The 24,107-nt window shown below is 35.5% G+C and overlaps 1 protein-coding gene across 7 annotated transcripts in view; it reads right to left on the reverse strand.

Annotated features, from left to right (window-relative positions):
- PRRC2C (proline rich coiled-coil 2C) overlaps positions 1-24,107 on the reverse strand; it is a 95,999-nt gene that overhangs the window by 66,268 nt on the left and 5,624 nt on the right. For all 7 annotated transcript variants that reach the window (XM_072648639.1, XM_072648640.1, XM_072648642.1 and 4 more), the window contains exon 2: positions 2,585-2,753. In XM_072648639.1, the coding sequence (XP_072504740.1) occupies positions 2,585-2,699 (115 nt within the window). In that variant the 5' untranslated portion in view covers positions 2,700-2,753. The remainder of the gene's footprint in view (positions 1-2,584; positions 2,754-24,107) is intronic.

Genomic DNA, 24,107 nt, shown 5'->3' on the forward strand with positions numbered 1-24,107 from the left:
AGATGATTCCCAAATCTATATGTAAAATCCTAGTGTTCCATGACATCTCTTGTATATATCCCGTTTTTTCCACTGAGACAGTTATTATCCTTGTGTATTCAAGAAGTATTAATTAAGCACCTACTAGTATGTGTTTCAAGTACTGTGCCAAGCTCTGGGAATACAAAGAGAGCAAAACAGTCCTTGCTCAAGGAGTTCATAGTCTAACTGGACAATATGCATACAACTATGTACAAAATACAGAGAATATTTATTGGAATTTTAAAAGACAATGGCATTAAGGGAGATCAGGAATGGTTTTTTTGCAGAAGGTAGGATTTCAGCTGAGATTTAAGGGAAATCAAGAGAAACCAAGAGACAGGATCAAGAGGAAACACCTTCCAGGTATGAGTTAGCCAATGTCAGTGGACTGCACAGTTCATGGAGGAGACGAAGTTAAGAAGACTTGATGATTTTTTTTTTTTTAAAGCATAAATGAGCATTGTACTTTGTCAAAGGATTTGTCTGTGTTTGTTGAGCTAATCATATGGTTGTGGATATATTTTTTAGTAAGACTACATTAAATGTTGAACCATTCTTGTATCTCTGGTATAAATATTACTTTGTCGTGATAAATGATGTCATGAATAAGCTGCTAAAGTCCATCTGACAACAGATGTTTGAATCAACATTTATAATATTGGGTCTTCCATGTCTTATCTTTTCCTGACTGAGCTCCAGGACAATCTGGCTCAAAAAAAGGTGTCTATCACGTATTATGGCGTTTTATTTCTTAATTTTTGAGAATTATTTGTGTAGTACTGAAATTAATTGTTCTTTAAAAGTTGAATACATTTGTCCTGTGAACCCATCAAGATCAAGGGTTTTTTTCTTCCTTTGATAACTATAATTCTGTTTCTTCTTTGAGACTGGATTACTCAAGATACCAATTTGGCCTTTTGTTAGTTTGGGTATTTATATTTTTCAAAGTACTCTTCTTAGTTTTGGTAGTATGTAACTGCACATAGGCTTGGGTAAATTGTTTTTGTCCATTTCTTGTGGTTTGGATGTCATTTCACCTTGTTTGTTTGCTATTTTGTCAATTTTCTGTTCTCTTCATTTTAATCAATTTTGTCTTTTTCAAAAAAGCGGCTTTTGGTGTTATGATTTCTACAATCCTTTGCTTTTTGATTTATCGGTTTCTCTTCTTTCAATATATCCTCTGTGCTTGCTAGTTGGCCATATAATTTTAAAAATGCATATTAAATTCATTAATCCTCTCCTTTGCTGCTTTGTTAACGTGTGGTGTTAGAGATATAATCTTTCTCCTGAAGACTGTGCTGTTTCATACCCAAAGTTCTGACATATTGTTTCACTGCTATCCTTTTCTTTCACATAAATATGGTTGATTGACTCATTATTTGGGACAAATATGGTGAGTACAGACCCATGGAAAAATCTGCATGAACTGACTTGTAGTGAAATAAAGAGCCAAGAAAACAAAGTATACAATGTAAAGCAAAAGAACAATCATAAAACCAAAGTGAATGCTACAAAATATCAAAGAACAAGAACATCTTTAAATAAGAGGTTCTGGAAAACGCCCTCATCTTTCCACAGAGCTGGGAGGTCCACTAGTATATAGTATACCACACACATCTGCAGCAAGTCTAAAATGATGAGGGCCTGTATCAGTGTGGTGGCAAGGTCAAAGGAAACAAAGTGGACAAGGTGGGATCAATAGGACTTGGCAACTGAACGAATACAGAGTCTGAGTGAGAAGACAAGGACAATATCTAGGCTGCATGGGAAGGTGATTTGCAAGATAGTTGCTCTCCTGACAATAATAGAAAAGTGAAGAAGAATGAAAGGTTGAGGGAGGAGGAAGGAAATATATATTCATCTGTGGACATGGTGAGTTTAAGATATTTGTGCAACATCTCTAGTTTGAGATATATGACTGGAGGTCAGCAGAAAGAGGTTAAGGCTGTATAAATAAATCTGGGACTCATTTGCAGAGAGGTGATAATTTAATCAATGAGAGCTGAAGACAGGCCAAAATCAGTTCACAAATGCAGTAGCATTCTGGCTGGTCTTTCTCAGGTGTCTCCCCACTCCAAGGTATCCTAAATTTTGAAGCCAATCAAAATTTTCCTGAAACACAAGTCTATGTCATGTCCCTACTTATAAACTCCAGAGGTTTACTATTACCTCCATATATAAAATATAAAATACTCTTTTTGGCTTTTAAGGTCCTTCACAACTTAGTTCTTTTCTAACCTTGCAGTCTTTTGTCTTCTATTTTTCTCCAGATATTTCTCAGTGCCTTTGCAATGGTTTCTTCCCTCACCTAAAATATCCTCACCCCCCTCCTTGAAACTTCTTCTCCAGCAAGACTTTCCTGCCTTGGTCCCTCTGAGATGGAACTTTTCTTTTTCACTTTATGATCTTGTATATAAATCATGACATTTACACTGAATGAGTTTCAACGTCTCACACTGGGCAAACCATGTGTGTTCACAAGTAAGCATGTAATAGAGTTTATATCTCTGTAGATTTAACTAAAGAGAAATGCACACAGACATATGAAAGGCACTTCACTTACCTGTAGTTTTTTGAGTTTCTAGTGATTTTCCCTTGTAAGTGTTAAATAGACTGAGTGTTGTATACTTTGTTTTCCCATCCTTTGCTTTTGTGCTCTGGCCTGACTTCTCCGACATTTCGGTGGAAACTCATCGAGTCCAAAACCTCTTGCCTCACCCCTTAAAACCAATCTTCAACATATAAAAAAAGAGAAAAAATAAATTAGGATGATAAATTTAAAGACAAGATTATGAGTCAAAATAACCCTTATGTCAATGACGAATTCTGCATGAGCAAAAATGTTCCCTTAATACATCCTACACTAAACATCTGAATCAGAAAAAAACCTATTTTCTTTGAAGTCTGTACAGAAAGCAAAAGATCAAATAAGCTATAAAATCTAAAGGTGTATTTTTTATTTCATAAGATGTATCAGATAAAATAAACTTTTAAAAATTTCATATTTCTAATGAGGATGTTTTATAATAGAAGCAGTGCAACTGGACAGAGGGCTTGATTTCAAATTATTCTCTGATACTTCATTGAGACTTGGAACAAGTAACCACTCTTCCAGACTTCAGTTTCCCTATCTGTAAAAAGGGAAGTTGGACTAGATGACTTCTGAAGTTTCAAATCTAAATCTGAGTCAAAAATTACACTTAAAAGTTTAATGGGTTAGTAATTTACTGGTTAATAAAGTAATTTAAATGTTTTAAGTGGCTTGGCTTTTTCACTCAATTCAATTAACATATTATGTATAAGAGATCCTGTAGACCACTGGAATTGCTAAGCAAGTATAAGCCCTTGTTTCTCTCCCTTTAGAGTGTAAGCTCCTTGAGAGATGGGACTACTTCAATCATTATACTTATATTTTCACCTTCCATAGTCCCTGGGACATACTAGGCACTTAATAAATACTGGGTGATGGGAGTAGTCACTGATAATAAAGTTAAATAGCATAAAACCCAAGGACAGTTTGACATGGAACTGTTAATAACAACTCTTTGGGGTAAAGCTATTCTATCACTTCTAAAATCTACCTAACTGTATTCCTGTCTAACCTATAGCTCTCTTCATCTTGTCCATAAGAGTATTACTTTGTTAATACTTCAAAAAAAATCTAGGTAAATGATATCCATAGCATTTCCCTGAGCTACCAGATTAGTTTGGGGACAGGAGTGGTGGTGGTAGGGAAGGGATGGGAGCAGGGAGAAGAAAATAATCTGGCAGGACTGTTCTTGACATGAGGTTATGATGGGTTTGTCAGATCACCAATTACTTTTCACAAACCATTCCTTTAATGATTCTAGAATCTGGCCAAGATTTGAAGTCAAATCCACCACCTCTAGTCTGTAGATACCACTAATCCTTATTTGGAAAATCAGACATGTACTTTTCTCCAGGTCTATGACACCTCTCCCACCTGCCAGAATCTTTCTAAGATCAGTGACAATGTCCAATAATCACACCTGACAGTTCTCAAGTCATCTCTAACGTAGTTTATCAAGGGCAGTTAGGATTTCTTACTATTTCTTCATTTATCTTGGCAATAATACACAATTAGTCATTTTTACCCTTTCTTCCTAGGTCAAGTAAATAAAAATTCATTCTTCTCCAACTTTTGTTATTATATTTCTATCTAATCACCCTCACTATAGTTGAAAAAAAAAAAAACAACAGAAATAACAAAATCACTTCACCAACCTAAGATCTCACCAATCTCAGCTCATTTAGAGATTTATCATGCTTAGAAGATGATGCCTTGACAAATTTTTTTGTATTTATCCTCCACTACCTGGTGGTCTTCTTGCACACATCTCTTAAGAATCCAAGTTGGCTGTACATCTCTGCCTCTTTAGTGACTTCTTTTTCTCCTTGTGAAGACAGTATGTATGCGTGTGTGTTTATGTGTTTGTGTGTTTGTACACTTTCAAAATTTTGTTAAAAATGTTTCATCCCTTCTAGGCTGATAGTACCTCCATCCTTGAGAGGCAGTATGGCACAGTGAGTAAATCAATAAACATTTATTAAGCTCTTTCTATGTAGCTGGGTTAAGGGCTGAGGGTATAAAGCGAGAAGAGAAAGGGGAGGAAGTCCCGGAAGAAAAGGAAGGAAAAAGCAGTCCTTGTTCTCAAAGAATATACTCTCTAATGAGAGAGATGTAAAGGTATAGACACAGTATATAACGGTAATCTAAAAGGGGAAAGTTTTAGCACTGGAACAGATCTATCAGAAGAGGCCTCTTAAAAAAAGGGTGAGATATGTGCTTAAGTCTTGAAGGAAGCTTGGGAAACTAAAAGGTAGAGGTGAAGGAAGAGAACTCCAGGTATGGGGGACAGTTAAGTACAAAAACAAAGAAATAAGAGATGGAAGACACATGTCTTACATATAGTACTAAGTAAGACTGCACTAGTCATACCTCTGAAACACAATGACTTTATAGTCACTGACAAGTCACTTAATATCTCTCAGTATCCCCCAGGCAATTCTCTATACCTATAAATTACAAAGTGGTCAATCTGCAACATGGCTGGGTTTCCAAACCAGCTGTTCCCCACACAGATGAAATCACAAAAGCCCTGCTCTACCCCAAATCTATCCCTAGAAGAAAACAGATTGCCAGACTATCATAAGAAAGACAGCCCAGATAAAACCAATTTTCATCACTTGAAAAAGTAAAGGACTCAATGGATGTTCAAGAACAAAAGAGGCATAAGGAGAGTTCATACAGTACAAATACAATGTCTGAAATTTCAATTCCTCTTTTTTAGCACAGCAGTTGCAGGAAATTCAACAATGAACTGCTCTTCCTAGGCACCTAATAGATCTGATAACTGAAAATTTCAGCCCCTCCCCCAAAGTCATTTAAGTACCTACTAATGTGCAAAGCAGTAAGTTAGATGCTAAAAGATAAACAAAAATGAATAAGCCAGTCATTGCTATCAATGAGTTTATAATTTACAGAAGATAAATAAGGTAGGGTGGCCTTAGGGTTAGTTCAAATGCTAAATTATTTGAAGAAAAAAAAGGAGTAGGAGGACACTCAACCCTCACCATCTACTTTCTGTTGGGGGGGGGAGGAAGATCTAGAAATTCTCAGGATCAGGAAAATGGGAGAGTTAATATATTAAAAAATTTGAACCCTAAGGTAGAACTGACCTGGTTGAAGAAGTGTTAACTTATGCCTTCTCCCCAGAAATTACAAGTATCTTGTATTTATATCTCAAGTGCAGAACCTGCATTCCTAGAGAGCAGGGACTGTTTCCTTTTGTCTTTGTATCCACAGCAGAGGCCCAAATCACTGGGCACTTGGGTGGTCAATAAATATGTGCTGACTAATGCATTTTCTTACAGTATTTCACTACATAATCGTTGCAAACTTATGTCAAAAGTTTTGGAAAAAGAGGTGGGGTGCAACCATTATGTGAAGCTTCCCCCTCTCCGATTGTGCTGGTATTACTTAAAAATCATTTATTACTAAACTGTCTTTGGTGCAAGATTATGATCTCAGAATAGTCATGAATATATATTAAAATTGAATACTGAAGACTTGTGTTGAGAATTCTAAAGATAAATGCTGGATATCCATATGCCACTGGTGAATATATTGCTGCTCAGTTAACCTTTTAAACAGCTTGACGAACAGAATTATACCATGGAATAATTACGTGATGAAAGGTTATAAACTAATTTTTGGACTGGAAACACCTCCCACCCCCTACACACACACCACAAGCTAGGACAATTATGTGTTTCCCATTCCACTTGGTATCAGTTATCTCCTTATTCTCTTTTTATTTCTTCCAGAAGAAGATACTATTTTGTATTTAGTCTTTTATGAAAACACTGTTTCTCCCCAATTGAATTTAGGCTCCTTGAGAGCAGGGACTGATTCATTTTTGCCTTTGAATCTCCTTAGAAAGCACTTATTAAGCAAACTATATTCCAGCCACTCTCCTAAGCATTAGTCAAATATCACTAGCAACAATCCTCCAATATCAATGCCTATTGAACTGAATGGAAAGTATGAGAAAAAAATGTGTAGTCAAGAAATAAAGAAGAAATATTAAATTAAGTAGTCTAGTAAGCTTAGACTAGGAATTCTCAAAATATGATTCAGGAAAATCTGGGAATCTACGGGACTTTTTCAGGGGATCTTCAAGATAAAAGTTAGTGTGATAATAAGACATTTAAATCTCTAATAAGGTAAATATGGATAAGTACAACCCATGTTAATCAAAGGGGAAGAGGTCCTTAATAAATATTAAGAATGAGGGATTCTGTTAACATGACAGAAAAGGAAAATGACAAATGCTAGAGAGGATGCAGAAAAATTGGGATACTAATGCATTGATGGTGGAGTTGTGCAGTAGTCTAACCACTCTGGAGAACAATAGGAACCATATCCAAAGGGCTATAAAACTGTGCACACCCTTTGGCCCACTACTATCACTATTAGATGTGTTTCCCAAAGAGATAAAAAAAATACAAAAGAACCTGCATGTACAAAAATATTCTTAGCAGCTTTTTGCGGTGGGAAAGAATTTGAAACTGAGGGGGTGCCCATCAGTTGGGGAAGGGCTGAATAAGTTTCAAGGGAATACTATCGTGACAAGAATACCATCATGATCCATATCCAAGAAAAGAATTATGGAGTCTGAATGCAGATTGAAGCATACTATTTGCTCTCTCTTGTTTCTTCTTTCTTGTGGTTCATTCTACTGCTTATAATTCTTTACAACATGACTAATGTGAAAATGTTTAATATGAAATGTGTATGTAGAGCCTTTATCAGAATCGCTTGCTGTACTGGGGAGGGCAGAGGGAAGAGAGGGGGAGAAAATTTAAAACTCAAAAGCTTGTGGAACTGAATGTTGCAAACTAAAAATAATTTTAAAAAAAGAATACTATCATGAAATGACAAGCAAGATGGGTTCTGAGAAACATGGAAAGATTTTTATGATCTCATGAAAAGTGAAGTCACACACAGTAATAGCTATATTATAAAGATGATCAACTGTGAAAGACTTAGCTACTCTGATCAAAACGATGATCCGAGACAATTCCCAAGGATCCATGATGAAAATGCTATCTACCACTAATGCCCATAAGGCTATAAAACTGGACACACCCTTTGATATATAGTAATACCACCACTAGGTCTACACCCAAAGACATCCAAAAAAAGGGGGGGGAAGGCCCTATTTGAACAAAAATATTTGTAGCAGCTCTTTTTGTGATAGCTAAGAATTGGAAATAAAAGGGTTACCCATCAACTGAGGAATGGCTAAACAAGCTGTGGTATATGATTGCAATGGAATGTTATTGTGCTATGAGAAATTACAAGCAGGACAGTTTCAGAAAAACTTGAAAAAACTTACATGAACTGATGCATAGTGAAGTGAACAGAACCAGGAAAACAGCATACACAGTGACTGCAATTGTTTTTAATGTTTGATGAAAAATTGTGAATGATGTAATTATTCTCAGCAATATGATAATCCAAGACAATTCCAAAGGACTACTGATGAGGTATACTATGCCTCCAGAGAAAGAACTGATATTGACTGAATACAGTGAAGTCTGCTATTTTCATTCTTTTTCTTTTACTTAAGTCTTCTTATACAAAGACTTGACTTCATACGACTTGACTTCGAAGTCCTTGACTAATATGGAAATGTTTCATATAATTGCACATGTATAACCTATATCTAACTGCTTGCCTTCTCAGGGAGAGAGGGACAGAATTTGGATGCAAAACTTTAAGTAACCATGTTAAAAATTGGGGGGGGAAATGCTGTATTTACCCTCAGGAAGAACTAATTAACTATGAATGCAAATTGAAGCACTGAAAAAATTCAAACTTTATTTTTGTCATTTTATGTCCTTTGTGTTATTTTTTGCAACAAAGCAAATATGGAAATGTCTGGCATGACCTCCCATGTACAAAAAAGGAATACTGCCTGACTTCTGGGGGGGGGGGGGGGGGGAGGAGAGAAGAGAAGGGCAAGAGGGAAGAAGAGAATTTGGAATTCAAATTTTTTTAAACGATTAACTTTTTACATGTAATTGGAAAATATTTAAAGTAATTTTTATTAAAAAAAAATGAAAAGTTCTGGGAACAAAATTTGAAAACCACTAGTTCAGATGAAGAATAGGATAGCAAATGAAAACTGAAAAAAAGTGAAACCTCATTCAGGGCCTCAAATGTCAAGAAAGGAGTTAAGTGTATACACATACACACACACACACACCCCATTAAATAATTATAGCAGGCACTGGCTAGTCACAGGGATTGGAATTCTATCTGATCAAGATTAAATCTGGCATTTGTGGATACAGATGGATTAAATGAAGGAATGGGGGGAAAGAGCAGAATGACCAATATTAAAAAGCTATAGAATAGTCCAGTCAGATAAGAAGTAATGAAGATACAAATCAGAGCAATGATAATGAGAATGGAAAATACTTTACTGTATGAAGCACTAAAACAACTTTGGAATATATATAAAATGTGCTAAATAGTACTTAAGAGGCCTGGATGTGTTTGAAGTAACAACTTCTCTGATGCTCAGTTTCCTATCTACAAAATGAGCATACAAAAACAAAAACACCACTACCCCCACACACCTACCTTATAGGTTATATACAAGGCACTGATTAAACTCTACTATTATTACTGTAACACAATGTCAGTCTCACTTTTAACTTCAAGTGCCTCTTTACTTCAACTCGACAAATCTTTGCAGACTGAAAAAGGGTCTTCTAAGACATAATTTAGTTGGAGGATGTGAAAGTTGAAACAACTACAACACAATTGCTCACTATTAGAAAAAAAAGATAATAGATTTTTAGCTAGAAAGGTCTTTTTGTTTTTGTTCAGAAATCAACTCTCCATAACCCCATTTGAAGTTTTCTTGGCAAAGATATTAGAGTGGTTTGCCATTTCCTTCTCTAGTTCATTTTATAGATGAAGGAAACTGAGGTAAACAAGGCTAAATAACTTGCTCAGGTCACACAGGCAGTGTCTGAGGCTAGATTTGAACTCGGGAAGAGGAATCTTCTTGACTCTAGGCCTGGTGCTCTCTATTCATTGTACTGCCTCTAGGTCACTAAGAAAAGTCTTAGAGATCACCTGGAAACTGATCCCAAAGGTTTAATAACTTGACCAAGGTCACATATGTACTAAGCAGAAAGAAGTTAAGATTAGGAAAAAAAACCACACTCCAAGCTAATCTGACTTCAAATCGAATAAACTTCATGTTTCCTCTGTCAAATAAGTATATCAATTTTTTTCTTCTCTAATACTCTACAAAAGTACAGTAAATTTTTTCCTTCTGGGGATAGCAAAGAATTGGAGAAAATAACATGGATTCTTAAATCCATACATTTCCCAAGGGCCTTGAGGCCCCCCCCAAAATATTTAAATGTTCCTTAAGCAATTAAAAATAAGCTTATACTGCCTTATAATCAAGTGTCCAATTTAAATTTCTTAAAGAGATATAATTAGGTAGGTTCCTTAGATGGGGAATAGCATAAATTAGTTTCCCCACCCAAGTCACTGGTAAAACATGAATTTTTTTCAAGGAACAAAAAGCCTCCCCAACAAGGGCACTGAGACAAATGAGGCTTCTCTGTTTTCCAACATATCAACCTGAGAAATAGGGCAAATAGAATTTCATGAAATTAGGTGCCAATGGGACCAGCAAAAAGAAAACTCGTTGGAACTGGAAGATGACTGATGCAGCAGTGTGAAGGGAGGGGGCACAGATCAACTGAAACTAGTTGAAGACAAAAAAAGGTAGAAATGTCTAAAGAGAGAAAACTGGAAAAGTAGGAAATGGCTAATGTTAGCACATACCCTTTGAATTTAACTCTAACATCATCCATGGAGTTCCCTACAATTGCTAAAATCACAAGCCTAGATATTACCCCCCAAAAATTCCTGGAAAGGAAAGGGAGTTACATGATTCCAAATTGAGTTTTTAAATTGTCTTTATTATATTCCTTTCCTGTTTTTTTTTAATGGCTTCTATATTTCTTTTGGCAACTTTATTTAGACATTTAAATAGGTGACAGAAATAATTATAGTAGCTCTCATTTATATATCACTTTGAAGGTTCTACGTTCCCCTCACAATAGCCCTATGATGTTATTGGTTCAAATTCTATCCTGATTTCACGCATGAAGAAACTGAGCCCCTGAGAGCTGACTTATGGCTAATAAGCAGATAGAAGACAGGAACTACAGCCCAGGTCTGCTGATGCTTAAGTCTAGGACTTTTTTTCCATTATCTTACTCTGCCTCTATTCCCTTTCCTCTTTGAGGAAAAGCAATTATTGAATATTTGTTTTATGAATCTAGCTAATTTTATCAAATTTTTCACTAGGGCTGTTTCACCAAGGAATGACATTTCACTTCTTCAGTAAATGCTTTGCCCACTAAGAAGCAAGGACACTAAATTTCAGTTTACAAAATAAAAGTTAAAATCAGCAAGATCCTGAAAAATGGCATGTTACAAAAATTTATAACTGACTATATGGGTCAGTTTGAAAATTAAATTCATAATAATAACTGCTGAAGATGATGAACTATGAAAGATTAAGTTATTCCAAATAGAGGAAAAAATACTTCCTAAACTAAATGGTACACAAATAGACTCAACATCAAATTTGTTGATTACTATGGAAATGATAATTATGACCTAGAAAAAAGTCAAATTCTACAAAACCTCAAGTTAGAAACCTTACAATTAATATATCATATTGTCAAAAACAACTGCTCATATTTATTTAGTACTTTACAAAGAACTTATGAAAGGAAGCTGTGGATCTAAAGAACACTGAATTAATTATTTGAGAACGGAAGATGCTTGATTCTAGACTTTCTAACAAAAGCCCTGGTTAAGTAACATTTACTATACACATATCAATGATTAAAGAAAAAGAAGTATCCTTGCTGCTAAGTCTATTAAAATATTGAGACAAGTAGGCCTTAAGTCTCCAGAAAACGATCTGTAGACTCTAATACAAAAGTTGTCCTTGGACAAAATAAGGAGGAGGAGCAGGAGAAGCAGAACGAAGAGGAGAGCAGTACCAGTTTGAGTCAGATTTAGGCACCGAATATTAGGAGATACTAAAGATGTACAGGTCATTTCTCTTTGCCCTTGTACTTCAGGAACACTAATTTTTACTTCCATGGAGTCAAGCTAGAAGCAATGATAGAAAGTTTTAAACAGGTAAATTTAGGCTTGATATAAAGAAAAACTTCCTAACAATTAAAGCAGTCAAACTGAAATAGATTAAATTCCCTTATGGGAAGTTTAAGAAGAAGCAGAGGGGGTAGATTTATATTTATCAAAATTTTAATGGAGGTTCTTGGGGGAGGGAAGTATGGGACAGAATGGCCTCTGGGGTTCTCTTCTCTGAAATTTATGATTGCATGATTTATTCTCCTATTCCATTTCCCCTACTGAGGCTAAGCACAGCATGCCATTTTAATGTTTCACTGGCCACCATACTAAAATTCTTCAACTCTTAAGTTTCAACTTCTAACTCTAAGTGTCTGGATCCAATCATCAATTCTGGCTAACCTGCTCTGACCCAATTCCTCCACTGTGCTCCATGAGAAGAAACTGAAGTTAACACAAAATCATTTCTAAGAAATCTGAACATCCAGGGCCTCATAAAGATAAGGAGTAGAATTCGCTTAAAACATTAAAGAACAGAGTTAAGTATGTGCATTCACATAGGACTATAGACAGGAGGTTCCCAAGTGGTGATAATGAATCTAGTCTTTGCTTTAGTGTTTTTATTTCATTGACATGATGGTAATAATCTCTTCAACTGACAAAAAATTATTTTTCATACAATAGTTATGTGTAAAAGCAAAGATTAATAACACATAATCAAAGTCATCATTTATTTATGTACTGAAAAATATTATCTCATTTGATCCTCATAATAACTTCAGGAAGTAGATACTATTATCATTATTCTCTTTTTACGGATAAAAAAACTGAGGCAGAAAGTGGTTAACTGACTCGCCCAATGTCATACAGTGTGTGAGGCTGCATTCAAACTCAGTTCTTCCTGATTCTAAATCCAACTGTTTTATTTGCTGTACTGCCTAGCTAACATGTTAAGTTGTACAAGTGTAATTATGGACACTGAGAGAAAAATGTTTTATGTGATCACCAATTCCTGCTTTGAAGGATACACGAAGGCAGGTCTAACTCCTACAGAGCTAAGATTACCCTCAGCACCCATCCCACTATACACTGCTCCATATCAAGTCTGAGCCCTAATCATTTACAACTATTTTTTGAGTTAACTAAAGGGATCAGAAAGGTTACCACTACAAACCTCAACTCTCCTACAGCCAGATAGATAGATATGTGAAACTTTCAAGAAAACTGACAGATCCTGCACCGACATGAAAAAGCAAGGAAAAAGTCTTCTATATTAAAAACTTGAAAGGGACTAATGAAAAAAAAAATGTGAGAAGGGGATTTAGCAGTAATAGATATCAAACTATGATACAAATCTGTAACCATCAAAAAACAATTTGGTATGAGGGAAGAAATAGGAGAAAACAGATTAGATACACACTATATGGCTAGGTTGTTGTCCTGTGTTTCAAAGAGGACCAAAAATGACATTGCTATGATAAAGTGAAATTTCAGTGTGTCCAACTGTGGCTGATCAGACCAATAAGAGCACAGAATGCCCTACCACAGTCTGGGCACAGGTAGTCCATATGAATTTTGGGGGTGGATACTCCAAATCTGCACATCCTATGTTTATTTTGTGCTATCTCAATTCTGCTTTGCTCATAGAGCACAGCACCCCTTCTGATGTGGGCACACCATGTTGAGCAGTCCTACAGTCAAATCCAAAGTTCTTGAGAGAGACCTTGAGAGTATCCTTGCATTGCTTCTTCTGACCACCATGGGATTGCCTGTCCCATGTGAGTTCTCCATAAAAAATACACAATACATACAGAATGAGGTGCAGTAACCTAGTATTTGACAAAACACAAAGATCCCAGCTATTGGGCAAGAACTTACTATCTGACAAAAATGGTTGGGAAAACTTGAAAGTAGCCTGGTAGAAACTAGGTATAAATCAACATTTCATACCATATACCAAATAGTTCTAAAGGAGGAAATGATTTTAATATAAATGGCAACAACATAAGCAAATTAAAATAACATGGAAGAAATTTCCTGTCAGATCTATGGATAAGAGTTCATAACCAAACAAAAGATAAAAGGTCCACAAAGTGTACAATTTTGATGGCATGAATTAAAAGGATTTTTTTTTCCACAGTGAAAATAAAGAGACCTAAGAAATTGGGAATGATCATTGCTTTGAATTTCTCATAAAGGTTTCATTTCTAAGGTATCTGAAGTATCTAGGACATCTAAGGTATTTATAAGAACAAGATCCACCTTCAACTGATAAATGGTCAAAGGATATGAATAGGCAGTTTTTGAGGAAGACATCCAAAGCTATCAAGTCATATGAAAAAAAAATCAAATTAGATATAATAATTAGAGAAATGCAAATGAAAATAAGTAAGTATCACTTCATATCCATCATCAGACTGGCAAAGTTGGAAAAAAAAGGGGAGGAAGGAGAATGATCTTTTTCCTTCCCTCTCAGTTAAGGAGGGTATTTTAGGGAGTCTGAAAGAGGGTTAGCAATGGTATTGCCAAAATTTTAGGGATTTTAGGGAGTCTGAAAGAGGGTTAGCAATGGTATTGCCAAAATAAAAATAATTTTTAAAAGGACCACTAACTTAAAAAAATGCATAGAACAAGAAGCTTAGATGAAAAGTTATAAAAGTAACATGGAGAAATTATTAAATTTTCAAACAAAAACAAAGTGGTATGAAATGAAGACTTACAGTTTCAACCCAACATTTTCTAATTCTCATGGGAGTCATTCTTATGGAACACAAGAAGTAGAAGAGAAACTGTAATGTGGGAATACTTAACTTTAGGGAATGGTGGAATAACAAAGGACAATCTAATGAAGAGCATGCAGAGTCGAGTTATCTACACTAATGGAGAACTACAATTGCTATTTTAGTTTGAGAGTACATTATTATATATTCTGTTTTGGCTGTTCTAATATTACAGATGGCTGAGGGAATATATTTGCCATTGTTAATTCAGGATTTGACTTACTCCATGAGATGGCTTAGGATTTAAACAGATGGTATTCCACAGAAATAAATGAAACTCATTAGTAAAATTCCCAAGGAAAGCATTACCCACAACCTGAATTTCTTAGGAACAAATATGACAAACTAACAAATGTCTAATTTCTTACCCTCCAAAAACCAAGATTATATAAAACATTAAAAATCTTTCTAATGACCAGAGTCCTTTTCCTATGATAAAAATACTTTTGGAATTCAGATTCATCTGTAAAATTGGGAAGCTCTACTGTTGGTTTCCAAGATGTCTTCTCGTTCTAAAATTAGGATTCTAACAGCTTACATTTACATGGCACTTCATATGAATTCTCATTTGATCCACACATCAACTCTGAATTCAAGTATTATCTCCATTCAAAAAAGGAAACTGAATTTCAAAGAGGTCAACTGACTAGGCCAAGATCACCTAGGTAATAAATAAGCAATAGAGCCAAAATTTCAACTCAGGTTTTCTGAAGTGCATAACTTTTCCTCATAACTTGATAGTATAAAAAATGACAACTGCTTCATGGGAATACTGTTAAAATATACTTACCTTTATTGTTCTCAAATTCAAAATGTAAAAATACTGAAATGTTTAAAATAAACCTTATTTCTTCCACCAAGTTTTCCCCCAGCAACACTGTAGTCAAAAGGATGTCACTACCACAATGGATACAAATTTAAGTAAGACACATAGTATCCTTAGAACAAAAATGTAGAGATACGTACGGGCTGGATAAAACAGGCGGATTTACAGATAGACAAAACTGTAGAAGTCAGAGATAGATTTAATTCCCATTTTGGAAGGAACCTAGAAAGCTATCTAGTCTAACAAGTTCTTTTCCTGTAACTCCAATCAATCAATTAACATTTATTAAGCACCTATTACCCCTGTGACTACCATGACCAAATAAGCCTTCCTTCACTACAATTTCTCATTTAGAATGTAAGGGTTCTGAGACCAGGAACTATTTGAATGACTTGGTAGTTTTGTACGTGTATTTCCAGAACTGAAGCACAGTGCCTGGCAGATAAGCACTTAATAAATGCATTTATAAATTCATTCAGGGTCCTCATTTCTCAAAAATGAAAACAAACAACCCTCTCCCTCATCCAAAAAAACAATCATTCCAATTTTGATGAGTTCTGATTGTTACAGTATTTTTAAATTTTTAATTGAAATCTGTAAGTTACATATCACTGATCTGGTTCAATACCTTCATTTTTACTAGTTTTCCCATTTTATGGTTTTGCTGTATTGGTTATCTATATAATCAGGCTTCATTTCAGCAGTGTGGTACTAAAAACCACAGTAGAATAACCTCCCAGATTTAAGTTACCATAATTCTATGAATACAGAAACAGTTCAGTACCTCTTTCTTTCAGACAGCTACTTCACATGATTTTGAACCTGTAATAAACAATGACAAGACTTTTCTCCTCCCACTATTTTTGCGGATACAGATGACCCCTATCTACCTAACTTAATCCGTTTTATACTACCTTGCAACTTTAACATAGCATCTAGCAAGGTCTTTTATAGTACAGGTTTCTTAATGACCTTTTGAAAAATTCAATATAAAAAAAAGTTTAAAAAGATACTGAGAAAAAACATTCAGTCAGTACCCACCCACATTTGCAATAACCATTAATTAAAAGAGGCATAGGACTGAGTCCTGTAGAATATAGCATAACTTTTTAAACAAACTGCACACCCTGAAAGAACCAAAAGTTGCATAAACTATAAGCATTCAAATAGTCACTGGATGAAAAAAAGTCATGTAGAGAGCCACAGTGCTGAGTTTTACTCAGTAATTAGGGGCCAAATAACTCTCACAAGAAAAGGATTATTTTTCTTTATTAATCAATTATTTGAAAATATTCACTTAGGATTGTGTGAATGTATCATGTAAGAACGGGGCCTTTAACTGATTGAAAGACTGCTATCTAAAAGGATATTGTATGTGCAAAATTTTAGAGTGTACAAGAAAACCCTTTTTATATATTTTTGCTTGGTTCTCAACAATAACCACTGGCCTTTTTGAGGAAGACATCCAAAGCTATCAAATCATATGAAAAAAAATCAAATTAGATATAATAATTAGAGAAATGCAAATGAAAACAAGTATCACTTCAGATCCATCATCAGACTGGCAAAGTTGGAAAAAAAAGGGGGGGGGGGCGGAGAATGATCTTTTTTCTTCCCTCTCAGTTAAGGAGGGTGTGGATTTTGGGGAGTCTGAGAGAAGGTTAGCAATGGTATTGGTAAGACCAGAGAGTAATAGGTCATATTCAGAGAATGACTCAGGTGTGAGTTGGATTAAACAGCTTCTGAGGTCACTTCCAATTTTATAGATAAATCCATCGATTTGGCCAATGCAGGAAGACAGTTATTTTTCTTCCCCACGAACTCTGAATGATTCTTATGATCATAGATTTAAAAATGGAAAGAACCTTAGAAATCACTCTTTTCTACCTCCTTAAGTCTAACAATGAGGAAATTGAGACCCTGATTGACAATTAGTGTCTCCACTTATTTTCCTTTTCATTCTTCTTCAATTTTTCAGTCAGACCTCCAACCCACTCAACTGAACCAGCTCTCTACAAATCTAATACCCTTTTCTCAACCCTCTCTTTCTTGACTTTTCTATAGCCTTCGGTTATCAAGTACTCCTCATCCTGCTTATTCTCTACTCTCCAGGTTTTCAGGGCACTGTTCTCATTTCTCTTCCTTCGTTGGGTCTTTGTCCTGGCTGTACTCCCTAAATATGAGTGTTGGTCAAGGCTCTATACTAGGCTCTCGTCTCTTCTTCCTCTATACTATGCTGGTAATCTTATCAATTCTCATAATTTCAACTATCATTTCTATGCAAATGATTCTCTAATTTATCCAACTCTAACTTCTCTCCGGACTTTCAGTCTTGTATCTCTCCAAACGCCTTACTGGACATCTCAAACTCCATCTTATAGTCATCTTAAATTCAACATATTACCTTTCAGTCCAACCCTTCTCCCAGTTGCTGGCTTTTGACCAATTATCTCCAAATAGACCGCTACACAATCTATATGTCAACCACTGCAACATTTCTCCTACATGTCCTGTTTGACTTTTAAAGCCCTTCATGACCTGGTTCCTGCCTATGTTTACAGTATTCTTTGACTTTGCTTATCCTCACTAACTGTAATCCAGTGACACTCTTTGTATAAGACACTCTGTCATCTCCTGACCATCCTGTTTCCCCCATGCCTAGACTCACTGGCTGTTTCCCCCTCCATACTCTGAATGTTCTTTCTCATCTTATCTCGCTTCCTTTCTTCCCTGGCTGCCTTCAAATCTCAGCTAAATTCTTGCCTCATAAAAATCCTTTACAGGTCCCCCTTAATTCTAGTGCTTTCTTCCAATTTGTCTTATATATTTTGTTTGCACATAGCTGTTTCCTTGTTGTCTCCCTCATTAGATTGTGTGCTTTTTGAGGGTAGAGACTATTTTTTTTTTGCCTTTCTTTGTATCTTTAGTTCTTAGTACAGTGCCTGGCATAACAGTTAAGCATATGTTTTTGAAAATGACTTGTCCAACTGGAAGCACAATCCCCTGCCCCAAACATGTATTAAGTACTTATTATATTTCTGGAACAGTGTTAACCACTGGGGATACAAAGAAAAGCATAAACGGTGACAGAGCTGGGATTTTAATCCAAATTCATTAATATCCACATGTAGTGTTATTTCCATTATACCCACAATAACAAACTGTGACTTGTATATAAATAACAGCTGGTTCAAAATAGTGAGCTTCATGTTAAGAGTGTTACAGCAAAGGCTAGGCAACCATCAGTCAGGGACACAAACTCCTATATTACTACAAATATACACCTAAACTTGTTTCCAATGAGAAAATAAATGTTACTGATTATAATAATTACTACTGAACTGGTCTACCCTCGATGTCAACTCTAAAATCAGAGGGCTGCTTGCTTGTCTTTTTGAAAGAATACAATTACATATATATACACACACACAATCTTAAATGACAGCACTGTTTCCCAGCATCTCCTCCCAACATACACATTGATCTTTATAGGACTGATTTAGTAATGCATTAGTATACTATCTGAATATAATGCAATAGAATAATCCTCTATAAGTTACAAAGACAATAAAAATCAAGCTGCTCCTTAACCCAACAGTGGAAACAACAGGGTTAGGCTTCCACCTCCTGAAGGATTTAACCTCCACACTAGTACAGAAAAAGTGGCAAACATAGCTTGCAATGTATTCAGATAAAGAGCTTGCAGGTTAGTTTAGGATTTATGATAAATATCTAGGTATGTTTCTGAGAAGGATTACCAATCAGTGGAGGCATGAAAAGCCTGAACTTAAAAAGTGGGATATTTAGAGTATTTGTAGTAGACTCCCAGTTGGTCTCTCTGCCTCAAGTCTCTCCCCTTACTAATATGTTCTCACCATAGTGACACATCTAAAGCACAGGTCTAACCAAGTCATGCCTCTGGGATCAAATACAAAAAATTGTTTGGCCTTTAAAGCCTTTCAAAATCTGGTACCAACCCACTTTTCCAGGCTTATGTGTGTTACTCTCCTTTGAGGAATATTTCTTTCCAGTCAAACTGACCTCCATACTGTTCCTCATGTACCATATTCCATCTTCTGTCTCCTTTGCACAAGCCTATTGCCACATATATGCAATGCACCCCACTCCCCTCCACCTCTAACTTTGTCTCCCTAATCATATATATATAAAATACATACTACATATAAATTGTATATTTATTTTTATAATTGAACTGACATGCCAACATCTACAACATGAGGCCATTTCTAATCCAAGCTGTTAGTATCTCTTCTAAACAATTGGGGTTTTTTTGAACAACATATATAGTTACATGTATTATATGTAAATTATGTACATATGTGCACAAGTTGTCTCTCCAATAAACTTAAATTCCTTGACGATAGGGATTGATTTATATTTGTATACTTAGTGCTTAGCACAAGGTTCAGCACATACTAGGTGCTTAATAACTGTTTACTGACTAAATGAAAAGTGGGCCAGAGAGTACAGAAGACTTGATGTTAAATTCTTTTAACTCTGACTCTCAAGTGCTACAACTGGTCAAATTGAAGAACCGCTATCTCCCCTCATACCCCAGATTCTCATTACCCATCTTCATAAATTATGAGCTGTTTTAAACGCAATTATGTAAAACTGTAAAATATTCATAACATTAAAAAGACTGAGAACTGTGGACTAGGTGAGAGCGCAGTTAGATAAATGTAATTGCTTACTGAACAACTGTACTCAGAATGTTGACTATTGCATGATTCCTACCTAGAAAGGTCTCCACTGGAGTGCTTCAGGAATTCTATATTTGGCCCCATCCTGTATGGCATGTTTTTAAAATTAGTACTGCAGACAAATACATAAAAGGCAGACATCAAATCTACAAACAGCGAAAACTGGGAAAAGTTATCTACTGGATGACAAAAAACAAGATTCAAAAAAGATGAACAAGACTAACTGGCAAGTCAAACCCATGGAGATAAAAGTTGAACAGGGATCAAGGTAATGAGGTTACAAAATCTAATTATACAACAGCGGCCTAAAAACAATTTAGCTAAATGGAAATTTTTTAAAAAAGGTTTAAGCTGACCATAAGTTTGAGAAACCAAAAGTACAACACTAATGCTAAAAATAAACAAATATAAATTATCAGGCTACAAACTGAAAAGAAAAAAGCTACATCAAGGGAGGATGTACTAGTCAGCAACAGTAGTCAGAATATATATGGAATTTCATTTTGATATCACAATTTAAGAGAGATGTTGACTGGCTCCCTGGTAAGAAGAACCCGGATAATAAACATATTGGGGAACCATGTCAAAATGGAAATGACTGAAAAAAAACTGGAGATTCTTATCTAAGCCTGAAGACTTTAGGAAGGTCATGATACCTGACTTGAAATACTTGCTGTCATGTGACAGAATTAAATTTAACATCCACAGAGTCACACTGGGAAAAATTAAGACCAATGCAAAGAAGTTATAAATTTTTCAGTTCAATTAAGGAAATTATATAACCAGAATGGAATGGGCTCCCTCCCAAAGTAGAGAGCTCACTACTCATGAAGAGGTAGGATCATTAACTATTTTGAAGTGTTGTAGAAGATTTTTTTTCAGAAGAAATGAGGCTAAAAATGGTCTCTAACATACCTTTAACATAACCATAAGATTCTATGAAAAAGTTTCTGTTACAGTCTATCAGAATTTCTAAAGACAGGATGATCCATAATGGCTGCTCTTTAATTAATTGTATCCTGTTATTAAGATTAAAAAGGCTGCTGCCATATGTTGAATGCCTAAACTAAAAACAAATAGTGGACTCAGAAAGCACAACTATAGTCATTTACTTTTGACAAAGTGTAAAATAAATAAATCTGCTTAAGTGTGTTAATCATAAAGGTAGAAATGTTCAGTCTATTCTTTGAAACTCGTCCATGCAAATTAAATTCTTGAATCAGAAGGAAGCCCTACACAAAACAACTTTAAGCTACTTTGCACTAAAAATTTTAGCTTTTGTTAATTCATGTTTACTCACCAAGAGTCATTAAATAGTTTATCAAAACTACTAGTTTATAAAATATTTCAAATTATAAGCCATTTTGACTTTTAAAATGTACTGATACATAAAATATATTTTTAAAATATACTGATAACCTATTAAAATACATTGAGAAGACATTTTCATTTTGTTGATATTCATTTCTATAATTCTTTCTACATTCAAATAAGAAAACCCAGGAACACCTTCAGCTATATGACTGTAGCATGAATGAGCAAAAATCTTCTTAGCATGGTGTAGTGAGGAGGACTAAACTTAGAATTTTGGAACCTGAACTAATTATTATCATTAATATTAACATTTATGTAAAACTTGAAAAGCACTTTGTATTTTATCCTCACAACAATCCTGAGGTCACAGGTCTCATTATGACCATTTTACAGCTAAAAAAACCAGATAGGATCACATAGCTCTTGTCTGATTCAAACTTAGGTTTTCCTGACTCCCCAGTCCAGCATTCCATAAACTATAACATCTGTCTGCCTCAGTTCCTTGTGTTGCTACTTAGCAAAAGAGGGAACATTTATTATACATGAGCTTCAGTTTCCTCAACTGTAAAATGGGAATAACAATAATACTTGAACTTACTATCACAGGGTTGTTGGGAGAGAAAAATCTATTAAAAGTGAGGTACTTCATCATCCTATCTCATGGGTTTCTAACATGAAGATAATCTACTATGATGGGCAGTTTAAAAGGTCTTAAATGTTTTGGGAGTAATTTTAGTAACTGAGTGTAATGTGAGGTAAAGAAGAGTGAGTCAAGCATGATTTAGTTGTCAATCTGGAAGACTGAAAGAATGGTGATAAGATTTGACAGAAATAAGGAAATTAGGAAAAGGGGTTAAGTTATTAGGGAAAGGTAATGAGTTCTATTTTGGAACTGCCTACTAAATGAGGGGAGCTAGGTGGTGTAGGGGATAGTGCACTGGGCCTGGAGTCAGAAAGACTCATCTTCCTGAGTTCAAATCCAGCCTCAGACATTTACTAGTTGTGTGACCTCATTTGCTTCAGTTTCCTTATCTGTAAAATGAGCTGGAGAAGGAAATGGCAAACCACTCCAGTATCTTTGCCAAGAAGAGCCCAAATGGAGTCAGAGTCAGTCGTGACTGAAAAACAACTGAAAACACTAGGTATCTGCCAGATATCCAGCTGGCATTTGTCTTGGTTAATACAAGCCGATATCCACTTATTAAGTTGTTTCTTAGGATAAGTGGTGGTAATACAAAGAAAGGAAAAAACCACTGTCCCTGACCTCAAGAAACTCAACATTTTAATGAGGATGACATGTAAGCAACTATGTACACACAAGATATATGCAGGGTAATTTGGAGATTATTTTAGAAGGAAGGACTGGTAAAGGCTTCCTGTATAAGGTAGAAATTTAGTTGAGACTTGAAGAAAATCATGAAAAGTAGAAGGTGGAGAAGACAGGATGCAAGAATGTGAGAGGTGGTGAAAATGTAGGAGTTGAAAGATGTAGTGTCTTAGAGTGCAAGGGTCAGGAGGAAGGCCAACATCACTGGATTGTAGGGTCAGGTTATGAAGGGTTTTAAAAGTCAAACAGAAGATTTTATATTTGATCCTAGAGACGTTGGGGAGTTTGGAGTTTGAGTGGGGGAGGGTAAAGGGTGGTGGTGATGCTACATGGTCACACTCACTTTACTTTGGAGATCACTTTGGCAGCTGAGTGGAGCACAGACTGCATCATCTTGAGATGTCAAGCAGGGAGACCAACCAAAAATCTATTGCAATAGTCCAGGAATGAGGTAATGAGGGCCTGTACCAAGGATGGTGGCAGTGTCAAGAGAGAAGGGGACAAATAGGAGACATTTTGAAGACAAGATATAAACATTTGGGAGTTACCTTTGTGGAAATAAATGAAATAGAAAAGCTGGTAAGGTCACTGAGATAGAGAGAAGGCTATATCCACAGAGAACAGAATATATGATGATTCAGCAAAAAAGAAGACAGAACAGTAAGGAAGAAAGAATGCCCAGGCAAAAACAGTAAGAGGGGACAGTAAGTAGCTAAGTGCCAAATCCTGTGAAGGTCAAAAATATGAGGATTGAGATGTGGATACTGAATTTGGCCATTAAGAGATCACTGGTAACTTGAAATGGCAGTTTCAGTTCAAGCGGGCAGGCCAGAAGAAAATACGATGCAAGAAACTGAGAATTGTAGAGGTTCCTTCCCATAGGCTAAAAATTAACCAATGATCAGGTATAATCTTTCAGTCTATTTTGTAACTATGCGCTAACAGAGCTGTTCCTCATTACCAATCAGACAAGTACTTAATGTAAGCCCCCCACATGCTAAGTGCTGGGGACATAAAGCTAAAAATGAAAAAATATTGTTGTCAAAGAATTTAAATTCTATCAATAAAATGTTTTACTTTTATCTGTCAGAGATGGCCTTTCCTTAATTCAAAATGTGATGGCATTCTAGACATGAGACCATTATATATGTTATCCAAAAAAGTGAGTTTTTCCAAACAGTTAACAGGGATATTCTTTCTCCTCATAATACAGATTTTTCTGACTCCTTGGAGTGACTTTGATGTACAATATTCCAATTACGGAATATCAACAATATTTTCCTACACCTTAAAATACTATCTCAAGGATGACTTCTATTCATTTTAAAAATGCTACATATGAATGTTTGCTTCAATTATTTCATTCCCTACTCCCAACCTTCAA

Source organism: Notamacropus eugenii, chromosome 2 (genome assembly GCF_028372415.1).
Source record: "Notamacropus eugenii isolate mMacEug1 chromosome 2, mMacEug1.pri_v2, whole genome shotgun sequence".
In the NCBI taxonomy this organism is placed as follows: Eukaryota; Metazoa; Chordata; class Mammalia; order Diprotodontia; family Macropodidae; genus Notamacropus; species Notamacropus eugenii.